This window comes from Cucurbita pepo, chromosome LG08 (assembly GCF_002806865.2).
Source record: "Cucurbita pepo subsp. pepo cultivar mu-cu-16 chromosome LG08, ASM280686v2, whole genome shotgun sequence".
NCBI lineage: Eukaryota > Viridiplantae > Streptophyta > Magnoliopsida > Cucurbitales > Cucurbitaceae > Cucurbita > Cucurbita pepo.
In genome coordinates, this window is record NC_036645.1 from 1,143,919 (window position 1) to 1,157,809 (window position 13,891).

General features: G+C 40.9%; 2 protein-coding genes across 2 annotated transcripts; both read left to right on the plus strand.

Moving 5' to 3' along the window:
- The first annotated feature begins 3,925 nt into the window (after positions 1–3,925).
- Positions 3,926–5,700, plus strand: LOC111800030 (pectinesterase-like). The gene is made up of 2 exons (XM_023683604.1): positions 3,926–4,922; positions 5,001–5,700. The coding sequence occupies exons 1-2, from the start codon at positions 3,926–3,928 to the stop codon at positions 5,696–5,698; spliced, it is 1,695 nt and encodes a 564-aa protein (XP_023539372.1). The 3' UTR covers positions 5,699–5,700.
- A 4,995-nt stretch (positions 5,701–10,695) lies between these two features.
- On the plus strand, positions 10,696–12,470 carry LOC111800031 (pectinesterase-like). The gene is made up of 2 exons (XM_023683605.1): positions 10,696–11,692; positions 11,771–12,470. The coding sequence occupies exons 1-2, from the start codon at positions 10,696–10,698 to the stop codon at positions 12,466–12,468; spliced, it is 1,695 nt and encodes a 564-aa protein (XP_023539373.1). The 3' UTR covers positions 12,469–12,470.
- The last annotated feature ends 1,421 nt before the right edge of the window (positions 12,471–13,891 follow it).

The following is a 13,891-nucleotide window of genomic DNA, read 5'->3' on the forward strand; positions in this document are numbered from 1 at the left end:
ATTAACACCGTTTCGAACACAACAGTACATTCCAAAATAACTGTTATTCGGGCATCTTTCCCTTGGCCATGAACCTCCCTTGTATTTTTAATTCACGCAACTCTTCTATTTTCTGACTCAAACTTGTCTCCAAGCTAAAGGAACATGTCGGCAAGATCCAACAACTGACCAAGTCAAGAGTCAGAACCTGGTGCCATATGACAAAAGAGAAATTAGAAGCATCGAGAGGCAAGTTCACCCAACAACTGACCAAGTCATGAGTCGTGGTACCATATGACAAAAGAGTAGTCAGAAGCATCCACTCGAACTTGTCTCCAAGCTGACGGAAGACATTAGCAAGATCCAACAACTTACCAAGTCAAGAGTCAGAACCTGGTGCCATATGACAAAAGAGAAGTCAGAAGCATCTAGAGGCAAGTTCACTAAACAACTGACCAAGTCAAGAGTCGTGGTGCCATATGATTGGTCAAGAGTCGTGGTGTCATATGATAAAAGAGAAGTTAGAAGCATCCACTCGAACCTTTCTCCAAGCTGACGGAAGACATCAGCAAGATCCAACAACTGACCAAGTCAAGAGTCAGAACGTGGTGCCATATGACAAAAGATGGTGTCATATGACAAAAGAGAAGTCAAAGCATCTAGAGGCAAGTTCACCCAACAACTGACCAAGTCAAGAGTGGTGGTGCCATATGACAAAAGAGAAGTTAGAAGAATCCACTCGAACTTGTCTCCAAGCTGACAAAAGAGAAGTTAGAAGAATCCACTCGAACTTGTCTCCAAGCTGACGGAAGACATCATCAAGATGAGCATTATGACAAAAGATAGTGAGGTGCTTAATAATTATATACCTTTCTGAAACACAACCAATTCCAGCGAGTCGAGTCGGCAACAGTCAGAGAGTTAGGATCGTCATCCGAACGAGGCCGAGATTGAGTAGGGGAGAATTTCACAATTAGTGGGGCGAATGCGCCCCAAGAAAGACATCGAGGACGATGACTAAATTAAGTGGAGGAGAATGTCACAATCTGCAATACGATTGTGCCCGAGTAAGTCATCGAGGACGATGACTAAGTTAAGTGGGGGAGAATGTCACAACCATACTATGAAGAGAGTAGGTTGTGACCCTCACCTCATAACAAGCAAATTGGCGCCCCTCAAGAGACGCCCATCCGGCCACATGTGGGCCAATATAGAAGAGTGCCATGATGTGATCGAGGAGGACGATGCATCATCCAACACACCACCATGCGAAGTGCGCATTGAAGACAAGTTGAGACATAAGCAAGACAGAGACATTGAATAGACATGAAGAGTAAAGATAGGGTTGTTGAAGGGCAGGGTAGGGCCTCAGGCCTTAACCTCAAAAAGTCGGGGTTTCAAAAGGAATTTGGACATGCGGTTCGGGATTTAAGTCCATCCATATGAAATATGAATGCTTGTTTGGTGTCAATCGGACACCGGACGGACAATACACGGCACCGTATGACCGTTCACTAAAATCATGTCTACACCTGAAAATTGAAAATGGCTCAAAATGTAGTATAGGGGTACCATGGTGTTAGCTCTCCACCATCCCTAGGCCCTGTGGTCTAAGTGAGCTACCCTGTGGCACATACACGTGTGTCATAGTGTGGGCGAGCGTGTTGAGACGAGTGTCTCGGACAATTTTCTTTGAAATGAATTTTTGAAGGACAGTACCGGACGGCACGGGTGTGCCTGTATTGCGTCCTAGCCTGCGTGTTGGAGATTGCTACATTCACTCGCTATCCGGTACGGTATTCGTAAATGACTCGGCATGAGCACGGGAGGGCCAATGCCTCTATAGAACCTCGATGGATGGATGTTCGAGAAGTCCCGATGAGATGAAAGACATGCGGGCCCATTCTCGATGGCATGACCGAGCGAGTTATGATGGCCGACGACATCCTGAGACTCGGGGTGGCATCAAGACATATGGACCCGTCGATGGGGATCGAGATGACAAGATGAGAAGCGACATTGCATTGAGAGACCTTGGCCCGAGCATAGGCAAGGTCGAGCCGAATGACTTGGCCTAGTGTAGAGGCAAGTCGGATGTGTCGCAGACAATTGATCATGCACGCGCAGGCGGCGTGTGTGGTGAAACAAGCTTGGATTCCGCACAAGCGATATTCGATTGGCGAAGACAAACTTTTCCGAGGTCCGACGAAGCCACAAAGCGGTAGCAAAAAATATATATGGGGCTTGATTCCCCTTAAAGCTAGTCGTGAGCGTGTCATGATCATGATGCCACACGGTAAAAGATGTAGGACCGTGACACTGAGCAGGGTTCCTCCCTTTCAAAGAATGCCAGTATTTGGATGTAGTAGCCACATGATTGCCCCCCAAAATCTATAACAATTTTTGAGAGAATGACTATGTTGTGTCAGTGTCGCATGAAACTTGAGGGAACGAGATTGCTAGTCTTGGAAGCAGCTGATCAGTTAGATCGGCTAGGAAACAAGAGAGCACGTGGGACGATTGCAATGGCCAAGGTAAATTTTCTTACATCTAATCGAAGTTATTTAAGTTCATGACCTTTCATAAATGCTTTAAACCTATCTTTGGAGTAGAAGAAGCACTAGAATATTGAACAAAAAGCCAACCTATCTAATTGTCGTTCTTTCGGACTTACAAACATCTTAGTTACCACGACATCTTCATTTTTTGTTAACCATTTAACAGATTTCTACCCTTCTCCTTTCTCGTTTTTTTCTTTTTTTTTACCACGTCTCCATTAATATCTTAGTGAAACATGGCACATGTTGCAGCAACCAATATGGCATTGCAGATTCTGGACATGGCAATGCAAGTTCATGGTGCAGGTGGCTTATCTTCTGACACTGTTCTTGCTCATCTCTGGGCTGCTGCAAGAACCTTGAGAATAGCAGATGGCCCTGATGAAGTTCATTTAGGAACCATCGCCAAGAGCTTCGGAGAGCTAAGCTTTGAAAATTGAAAGAAAAAATGTCTCGAACCAAATGAAATATTAGGAACCGATAAAATCGATCATCGTCTCAATGTTTCCAAAGAAATTGATATCTTGACATTTCTATCTACAATCAAAACCTTATTCGAAAACTTACTGTTATTTTTGTTATTTCAAATATTAAAATTAATTTTTATTTTGAAGAAGAAAAAACATCAATTTTCTTAGTTCGATCATATGGGGTAGGGTTTTGAATCTCTTGACCACATGATCGAAATTATATATATCTAAATTGGTTAAAGCTCAACAATATTAACTACTTTTTAACTCAACAGAATAGCTCCCAAATGACGCAATCTTTAAATAGTTTATGTAGCTTATCAGACAATTAAGGAAAAAATTAGTAGTTTTCTTTTTCACAAGTTAAAGGTCTCATTATCAATCCTAAACAAGTAAAGGTTAATGTTCATTTTTGTTGCATCTTTATTAAAATTTATTTATCGCTACAACACTTTCAGATTTATGAGTTGTATTTTTTACTGATCACAAATTTTTATATTAATCTAATTTGAGCTAATGAACTTCCCCTCAATAACAAATAATTACTCATAAAAAGGAAAAAAAAACTTAATTTAAATGTTTAGCATAATCAACTATGATTTTGAATACAAAATTAGCAAAAATTAACTAAATTAATCCTAAGTTTATAATAAAAATTAGCTAAATTTAGATACGAAAATTTTATTTAAGAAAAAAATAAAATAAAATAAAAATGATTGGTCCAGAATGCTCCTAACTCTAACCATACTTACTTCAATTTAGAAATTCTGTTAAAATTTTCTCATATAAAAACAGGTCATTTGTTGAACGGAAAGAAATCAAGGCAGCAACTTCCCATCTTCTATTACCCAACAAAACAAAAAAAAAAAAAAAAAAGAAAAAAAAAAAGAAATAGCTTGAGATTTGTAGCCAAGAAACATGGCGTATGACGGCGGTGGATGCAAGAACAATAAGGCTGCCCTGGTTGGGTTGTTGTCTCTATTTTTGGTTGCCTTGGTTAATGGTGTAAGTGGTGCAGGAGAGGACCCTGGCTCCTCTAATGCTGCCATTAAGACTCTATGTGAGCCCACTACTTACCGTGAAACTTGCGAAGAAGTCTTGGTGAAGTCCAATGTTGACTCAAAAGACCCACGTGAGTTGGTCAAGGCAGGGTTCCATTTTGCTATTGAGCAGCTCAAAGTAGCCATTGCAAATTCCCCCACTTTGAAACAAGCCGCCACTGACCCCATGGCGCAAAAAGCAGTTGATGCTTGCGACGAGCTCATGGATTATGCAATTGATGATCTTTTAACTTCCTTTGATAAAATCACTGATAGTTTTGATGTACACAGAGTGAATGATTATCTTGAGAACCTTAGGATTTGGTTGAGCGCTGCATTGACATATCAAGAAACTTGTTTGGATGGTTTCGAGAATGTTCCTGGCGATACTGGTGAAAAGATGAAGAATTTGTTGAAGACGTCAAAAGAAATGACCGCCAATGGGCTTGTGATGGTGGGTGAGGTTACATCCCTTGTGAGCACTTTGTGGGAGAAGTTGGGACTGCCGCCACAAACGGGGCGACAACTTCGAACAGAGGAATCCAATGAAGAATTCCAAGAGGAAGAGCCATCTTGGGTGAGCGACAGGCGAGGGCTACTCGAGGCCACTGGAGCTAACATCAAGGCGAATGTGGTGGTGGCTAAAGACGGAAGTGGAAAGTATAAGACAATAACTGAAGCCCTTAAAGAGGTACCATTGAAGAGCAATACAACCTTTGTGATTCATGTGAAGGAAGGAGTTTATGAAGAGCAAGTGATGGTGGACAAAAAAATGACCTATGTCATGATGATTGGAGACGGCCCGACTAAGACCAAGATCACAGCTAGCAAGAATGTCGCTGATGGAACACCCACATTCAAAAGTGCTACCTTTGGTAAGTTACCATCTAGTTTATAATCGTATTCATACGAATTCAATAACTGAATTTAACATGATTTCATATTCTTAACAGCGGCGATCGGATCCAACTTCATCGGAAAAGACTTGTGGTTCGATAACTCAGCTGGAATTTACAAAGGCCAGGCCGTGGCACTCCGAGTTCAATCCGACATGTCAATCTTCTACAATTGTAGAATGGACGGCTATCAAGATACTTTCTACCCCCAAACCAAACGTCAATTCTACCGAGATTGCACAATCTCCGGTACCGTTGATTTCATCTTTGGCAATGCTGCTGTCGTGTTACAGAACTGTAAGATCTTAGTGAGGAAGCCAAAGCCGAAACAACCATGCCCTATCACTGCCCAAGGTCGAATGGAGAGTGATGAGCCCACTGGTATCGTCCTCCAAAATTGCATCATCTCTTCCGACCCTGACTACTACCCCGTTCGCCATACCAGTAAGTCCTACCTTGGTCGTCCATGGAAGCAGTATTCAAGAACCGTCATCATGCAATGCCAAATCGACGACTTGATCCAGCCTGAAGGTTGGCTTCCATGGAATGGTGATTTTGCTCTCAATACTTTGTATTACACAGAGTTTGAGAATAGAGGACCTGGTGCAGCAAAAGAAAATAGAGTTAAGTGGAAGGGAGTTAAACAGATCACAGCAAAACAGGCCATCAATTTCACCCCTTCGTTGTTTATTCAGGGTGATGATTGGATCAAGAAGACCGGAATACCGTACACTAGTGCCCTGATGAAAATCTAAAACCAAGAGAATAGAGCTCCTAGGATTCATGAGTTGAAGCTTTTCGAATGTATTCCTAGTAATCGTTTTCGGTCATGACAATGGTCTAAAACCAAGGGATAGGGACAGTTTTGTTTAAAAACATTATCATTCATTTTAAGATTTTGAACATTAATTTATCATTCATTTTAAGATTTTGAATAAATAAATTCTTTTTCTCTCTTGATTTGAGTGAGTTGAGATTACAATGATTTAATATTTGTAGTTTAATATATGTTATAATTTAACTCGAGAATTAAGATCAAATCAATTTAATAATCGTTAAAAGGTATAAATTTTTTTAATCTTCAATTTTTTAAATCAGTCCACTAAATTTCTAAATAAATTAATTTATAAAAGTATTAATTCTATGGCTTAAGAAAGCTTTTGGCTTCTAGTAGAACATAACCAAGGCTATTTCATAAAGTGCTTTTCCATTTCAACAGCTTCAGACTCGATTGTACAAGTTGATTCACAAGATACTAGGAAGGAGAATGAAGGAAAGTTTGTCCCCAGTAAAAAAATAAGGTCATGGAGTTGAGAAACAAGTTGATTAAGTTCATGGAAGATCATATATACCCTATGGAAAATTAATTTTACAAACTTGCTCAATCTTCCAAACGTTGTTCCATTCACCCAGAGGAAGAGCAACTGAAGGAGATGGCTAAGAAAGAAGGCTCGTGGAACTTGTGGATACCTGTTTGTATTTTGGCTTCTCTCATTTGATCGTATATGCGATCATTGTTTTCACACCTTTGTAAAGAATGAAAATGCGTATGCTAGGAAGAAATTTTCATACCCTGGTAAAGAATGAAATGAAAAATGTTTCATTCTCCTCCCCAACCGATGTGGGATCTCACAATCCACCCCCTTTGGGGACCAGCGTCCTCGCTGACACTTGTTCCCTTCTCCAATCGATGTGGGACCCCCAATCCACCCTCCATTCGGGGCTCAACCTCCTCGTGAGATCCCACATCAGTTGGAGAGGAGAATAAAACGAGGGGAAGCCTAAAAGGGAAAGTCCAAAAAGGACAATATTNCACGGATTCCTTATTAACACCGTTTCGAACACAACAGTACATTCCAAAATAACTGTTATTCGGGCATCTTTCCCTTGGCCATGAACCTCCCTTGTATTTTTAATTCACGCAACTCTTCTATTTTCTGACTCAAACTTGTCTCCAAGCTAAAGGAACATGTCGGCAAGATCCAACAACTGACCAAGTCAAGAGTCAGAACCTGGTGCCATATGACAAAAGAGAAATTAGAAGCATCGAGAGGCAAGTTCACCCAACAACTGACCAAGTCATGAGTCGTGGTACCATATGACAAAAGAGTAGTCAGAAGCATCCACTCGAACTTGTCTCCAAGCTGACGGAAGACATTAGCAAGATCCAACAACTTACCAAGTCAAGAGTCAGAACCTGGTGCCATATGACAAAAGAGAAGTCAGAAGCATCTAGAGGCAAGTTCACTAAACAACTGACCAAGTCAAGAGTCGTGGTGCCATATGATTGGTCAAGAGTCGTGGTGTCATATGATAAAAGAGAAGTTAGAAGCATCCACTCGAACCTTTCTCCAAGCTGACGGAAGACATCAGCAAGATCCAACAACTGACCAAGTCAAGAGTCAGAACGTGGTGCCATATGACAAAAGATGGTGTCATATGACAAAAGAGAAGTCAAAGCATCTAGAGGCAAGTTCACCCAACAACTGACCAAGTCAAGAGTGGTGGTGCCATATGACAAAAGAGAAGTTAGAAGAATCCACTCGAACTTGTCTCCAAGCTGACAAAAGAGAAGTTAGAAGAATCCACTCGAACTTGTCTCCAAGCTGACGGAAGACATCATCAAGATGAGCATTATGACAAAAGATAGTGAGGTGCTTAATAATTATATACCTTTCTGAAACACAACCAATTCCAGCGAGTCGAGTCGGCAACAGTCAGAGAGTTAGGATCGTCATCCGAACGAGGCCGAGATTGAGTAGGGGAGAATTTCACAATTAGTGGGGCGAATGCGCCCCAAGAAAGACATCGAGGACGATGACTAAATTAAGTGGAGGAGAATGTCACAATCTGCAATACGATTGTGCCCGAGTAAGTCATCGAGGACGATGACTAAGTTAAGTGGGGGAGAATGTCACAACCATACTATGAAGAGAGTAGGTTGTGACCCTCACCTCATAACAAGCAAATTGGCGCCCCTCAAGAGACGCCCATCCGGCCACATGTGGGCCAATATAGAAGAGTGCCATGATGTGATCGAGGAGGACGATGCATCATCCAACACACCACCATGCGAAGTGCGCATTGAAGACAAGTTGAGACATAAGCAAGACAGAGACATTGAATAGACATGAAGAGTAAAGATAGGGTTGTTGAAGGGCAGGGTAGGGCCTCAGGCCTTAACCTCAAAAAGTCGGGGTTTCAAAAGGAATTTGGACATGCGGTTCGGGATTTAAGTCCATCCATATGAAATATGAATGCTTGTTTGGTGTCAATCGGACACCGGACGGACAATACACGGCACCGTATGACCGTTCACTAAAATCATGTCTACACCTGAAAATTGAAAATGGCTCAAAATGTAGTATAGGGGTACCATGGTGTTAGCTCTCCACCATCCCTAGGCCCTGTGGTCTAAGTGAGCTACCCTGTGGCACATACACGTGTGTCATAGTGTGGGCGAGCGTGTTGAGACGAGTGTCTCGGACAATTTTCTTTGAAATGAATTTTTGAAGGACAGTACCGGACGGCACGGGTGTGCCTGTATTGCGTCCTAGCCTGCGTGTTGGAGATTGCTACATTCACTCGCTATCCGGTACGGTATTCGTAAATGACTCGGCATGAGCACGGGAGGGCCAATGCCTCTATAGAACCTCGATGGATGGATGTTCGGGAAGTCCCGATGAGATGAAAGACATGCGGGCCCATTCTCGATGGCATGACCGAGCGAGTTATGATGGCCGACGACATCCTGAGACTCGGGGTGGCATCAAGACATATGGACCCGTCGATGGGGATCGAGATGACAAGATGAGAAGCGACATTGCATTGAGAGACCTTGGCCCGAGCATAGGCAAGGTCGAGCCGAATGACTTGGCCTAGTGTAGAGGCAAGTCGGATGTGTCGCAGACAATTGATCATGCACGCGCAGGCGGCGTGTGTGGTGAAACAAGCTTGGATTCCGCACAAGCGATATTCGATTGGCGAAGACAAACTTTTCCGAGGTCCGACGAAGCCACAAAGCGGTAGCAAAAAATATATATGGGGCTTGATTCCCCTTAAAGCTAGTCGTGAGCGTGTCATGATCATGATGCCACACGGTAAAAGATGTAGGACCGTGACACTGAGCAGGGTTCCTCCCTTTCAAAGAATGCCAGTATTTGGATGTAGTAGCCACATGATTGCCCCCCAAAATCTATAACAATTTTTGAGAGAATGACTATGTTGTGTCAGTGTCGCATGAAACTTGAGGGAACGAGATTGCTAGTCTTGGAAGCAGCTGATCAGTTAGATCGGCTAGGAAACAAGAGAGCACGTGGGACGATTGCAATGGCCAAGGTAAATTTTCTTACATCTAATCGAAGTTATTTAAGTTCATGACCTTTCATAAATGCTTTAAACCTATCTTTGGAGTAGAAGAAGCACTAGAATATTGAACAAAAAGCCAACCTATCTAATTGTCGTTCTTTCGGACTTACAAACATCTTAGTTACCACGACATCTTCATTTTTTGTTAACCATTTAACAGATTTCTACCCTTCTCCTTTCTCGTTTTTTTCTTTTTTTTTACCACGTCTCCATTAATATCTTAGTGAAACATGGCACATGTTGCAGCAACCAATATGGCATTGCAGATTCTGGACATGGCAATGCAAGTTCATGGTGCAGGTGGCTTATCTTCTGACACTGTTCTTGCTCATCTCTGGGCTGCTGCAAGAACCTTGAGAATAGCAGATGGCCCTGATGAAGTTCATTTAGGAACCATCGCCAAGAGCTTCGGAGAGCTAAGCTTTGAAAATTGAAAGAAAAAATGTCTCGAACCAAATGAAATATTAGGAACCGATAAAATCGATCATCGTCTCAATGTTTCCAAAGAAATTGATATCTTGACATTTCTATCTACAATCAAAACCTTATTCGAAAACTTACTGTTATTTTTGTTATTTCAAATATTAAAATTAATTTTTATTTTGAAGAAGAAAAAACATCAATTTTCTTAGTTCGATCATATGGGGTAGGGTTTTGAATCTCTTGACCACATGATCGAAATTATATATATCTAAATTGGTTAAAGCTCAACAATATTAACTACTTTTTAACTCAACAGAATAGCTCCCAAATGACGCAATCTTTAAATAGTTTATGTAGCTTATCAGACAATTAAGGAAAAAATTAGTAGTTTTCTTTTTCACAAGTTAAAGGTCTCATTATCAATCCTAAACAAGTAAAGGTTAATGTTCATTTTTGTTGCATCTTTATTAAAATTTATTTATCGCTACAACACTTTCAGATTTATGAGTTGTATTTTTTACTGATCACAAATTTTTATATTAATCTAATTTGAGCTAATGAACTTCCCCTCAATAACAAATAATTACTCATAAAAAGGAAAAAAAAACTTAATTTAAATGTTTAGCATAATCAACTATGATTTTGAATACAAAATTAGCAAAAATTAACTAAATTAATCCTAAGTTTATAATAAAAATTAGCTAAATTTAGATACGAAAATTTTATTTAAGAAAAAAATAAAATAAAATAAAAATGATTGGTCCAGAATGCTCCTAACTCTAACCATACTTACTTCAATTTAGAAATTCTGTTAAAATTTTCTCATATAAAAACAGGTCATTTGTTGAACGGAAAGAAATCAAGGCAGCAACTTCCCATCTTCTATTACCCAACAAAACAAAAAAAAAAAAAAAAAAGAAAAAAAAAAAGAAATATAGCTTGAGATTTGTAGCGAAGAAACATGGCGTATGACGGCGGTGGATGCAAGAACAATAAGGCTGCCCTGGTTGGGTTGTTGTCTCTGTTTTTGGTTGCCTTGGTTAATGGTGTAAGTGGCGCAGGAGAGGACCATGGCTCCTCTAATGCTGCCATTAAGACTCTATGTGAGCCCACTACTTACCGTGAAACTTGCGAAGAAGTCCTGGTGAAGTCCAATGTTGACTCAAAAGACCCACGTGAGTTGGTCAAGGCAGGGTTCCATTTTGCTATTGAACAGCTCAAAGCAGCCATTGCAAATTCCCCCACTTTGAAACAAGCAGCCACTGACCCCATGGCGCAAAAAGCAGTTGATGCTTGCGACGAGCTCATGGATTATGCAATTGATGATCTTTTAACTTCGTTTGATAAAATCACCGATAGTTTTGATGTACACAAAATGAATGATTATCTTGAGAACCTTAGGATTTGGTTGAGCGCTGCATTGACATATCAAGAAACTTGTTTGGATGGTTTCGAGAATGTTCCTGGCGATACTGGTGAAAAGATGAAGAATTTGTTGAAGACGTCAAAAGAAATGACCGCCAATGGGCTTGTGATGGTGGGTGAGGTTACATCCCTTGTGAGCACTTTGTGGGAGAAGTTGGGACTGCCGCCACAAACGGGGCGACAACTTCGAACAGAGGAATCCAATGAAGAATTCCAAGAGGAAGAGCCATCTTGGGTGAGCGACAGGCGAGGGCTACTCGAGGCCACTGGAGCTAACATCAAGGCGAATGTGGTGGTGGCTAAAGACGGAAGTGGAAAGTATAAGACAATAACTGAAGCCCTTAAAGAGGTACCATTGAAGAGCAATACAACCTTTGTGATTCATGTGAAGGAAGGAGTTTATGAAGAGCAAGTGATGGTGGACAAAAAAATGACCTATGTCATGATGATTGGAGACGGCCCGACTAAGACCAAGATCACAGCTAGCAAGAATGTCGCTGATGGAACACCCACATTCAAAAGTGCTACCTTTGGTAAGTTACCATCTAGTTTATAATCGTATTCATACGAATTCAATAACTGAATTTAACATGATTTCATATTCTTAACAGCGGCGATCGGATCCAACTTCATCGGAAAAGACTTGTGGTTCGATAACTCAGCTGGAATTTACAAAGGCCAGGCCGTGGCACTCCGAGTTCAATCCGACATGTCAATCTTCTACAATTGTAGAATGGACGGCTATCAAGATACTTTCTACCCCCAAACCAAACGTCAATTCTACCGAGATTGCACAATCTCCGGTACCGTTGATTTCATCTTTGGCAATGCTGCTGTCGTGTTACAGAACTGTAAGATCTTAGTGAGGAAGCCAAAGCCGAAACAACCATGCCCTATCACTGCCCAAGGTCGAATGGAGAGTGATGAGCCCACTGGTATCGTCCTCCAAAATTGCATCATCTCTTCCGACCCTGACTACTACCCCGTTCGCCATACCAGTAAGTCCTACCTTGGTCGTCCATGGAAGCAGTATTCAAGAACCGTCATCATGCAATGCCAAATCGACGACTTGATCCAGCCTGAAGGTTGGCTTCCATGGAATGGTGATTTTGCTCTCAATACTTTGTATTACACAGAGTTTGAGAATAGAGGACCTGGTGCAGCAAAAGAAAATAGAGTTAAGTGGAAGGGAGTTAAACAGATCACAGCAAAACAGGCCATCAATTTCACCCCTTCGTTGTTTATTCAGGGTGATGATTGGATCAAGAAGACCGGAATACCGTACACTAGTGCCCTGATGAAAATCTAAAACCAAGAGAATAGAGCTCCTAGGATTCATGAGTTGAAGCTTTTCGAATGTATTCCTAGTAATCGTTTTCGGTCATGACAATGGTCTAAAACCAAGGGATAGGGACAGTTTTGTTTAAAAACATTATCATTCATTTTAAGATTTTGAACATTAATTTATCATTCATTTTAAGATTTTGAATAAATAAATTCTTTTTCTCTCTTGATTTGAGTGAGTTGAGATTACAATGATTTAATATTTGTAGTTTAATATATGTTATAATTTAACTCGAGAATTAAGATCAAATCAATTTAATAATCGTTAAAAGGTATAAATTTTTTTAATCTTCAATTTTTTAAATCAGTCCACTAAATTTCTAAATAAATTAATTTATAAAAGTATTAATTCTATGGCTTAAGAAAGCTTTTGGCTTCTAGTAGAACATAACCAAGGCTATTTCATAAAGTGCTTTTCCATTTCAACAGCTTCAGACTCGATTGTACAAGTTGATTCACAAGATACTAGGAAGGAGAATGAAGGAAAGTTTGTCCCCAGTAAAAAAATAAGGTCATGGAGTTGAGAAACAAGTTGATTAAGTTCATGGAAGATCATATATACCCTATGGAAAATTAATTTTACAAACTTGCTCAATCTTCCAAACGTTGTTCCATTCACCCAGAGGAAGAGCAACTGAAGGAGATGGCTAAGAAAGAAGGCTCGTGGAACTTGTGGATACCTGTTTGTATTTTGGCTTCTCTCATTTGATCGTATATGCGATCATTGTTTTCACACCTTTGTAAAGAATGAAAATGCGTATGCTAGGAAGAAATTTTCATACCCTGGTAAAGAATGAAATGAAAAATGTTTCATTCTCCTCCCCAACCGATGTGGGATCTCACAATCCACCCCCTTTGGGGACCAGCGTCCTCGCTGACACTTGTTCCCTTCTCCAATCGATGTGGGACCCCCAATCCACCCTCCATTCGGGGCTCAACCTCCTCGTGAGATCCCACATCAGTTGGAGAGGAGAATAAAACGAGGGGAAGCCTAAAAGGGAAAGTCCAAAAAGGACAATATTGCTAGCAGTGGGTTTGGGCCGTTACACCTATATTTTCACTATTAACACAAGTGTCCTGCCTACAGCAACTCAGTTGAGTTGCTTTCCTCTGGTTCTGTATTTCATTCCAGGGTAGGCTTGGCCCAGGGAGGCTACACCAGGTAGGAGCTGCAGAACGAGGTATGCGGATGGCAGTTCAGAGGCTCTTAGTAGAAGAGTGTTTGGAAAGTTGATTGCTGAGCAGGGTTCCTAACTTTCAAACAATGCCAGTATTTGGATATAGTAGCCACGTGATTGTCCTCCAAAATCTATAACAATGATGGAGAGAATGACTATGTTTGTGTCAGTGTCGCGTGGAACTTGAGAGAACGAGATTGCTAGTCTTGG

Bases quoted from the DNA above. Each gene is read 5' to 3' on its own strand.
- LOC111800030 (XM_023683604.1), top strand. From the start codon at position 3,926: ATGGCGTATGACGGCGGTGGATGCAAGAACAATAAGGCTGCCCTGGTT. The intron at 4,923-5,000 runs GTAAGTTACCAT...TATTCTTAACAG, and splicing joins ATTCAAAAGTGCTACCTTTG to CGGCGATCGGATCCAACTTC.
- LOC111800031 (XM_023683605.1), top strand. From the start codon at position 10,696: ATGGCGTATGACGGCGGTGGATGCAAGAACAATAAGGCTGCCCTGGTT. The intron at 11,693-11,770 runs GTAAGTTACCAT...TATTCTTAACAG, and splicing joins ATTCAAAAGTGCTACCTTTG to CGGCGATCGGATCCAACTTC.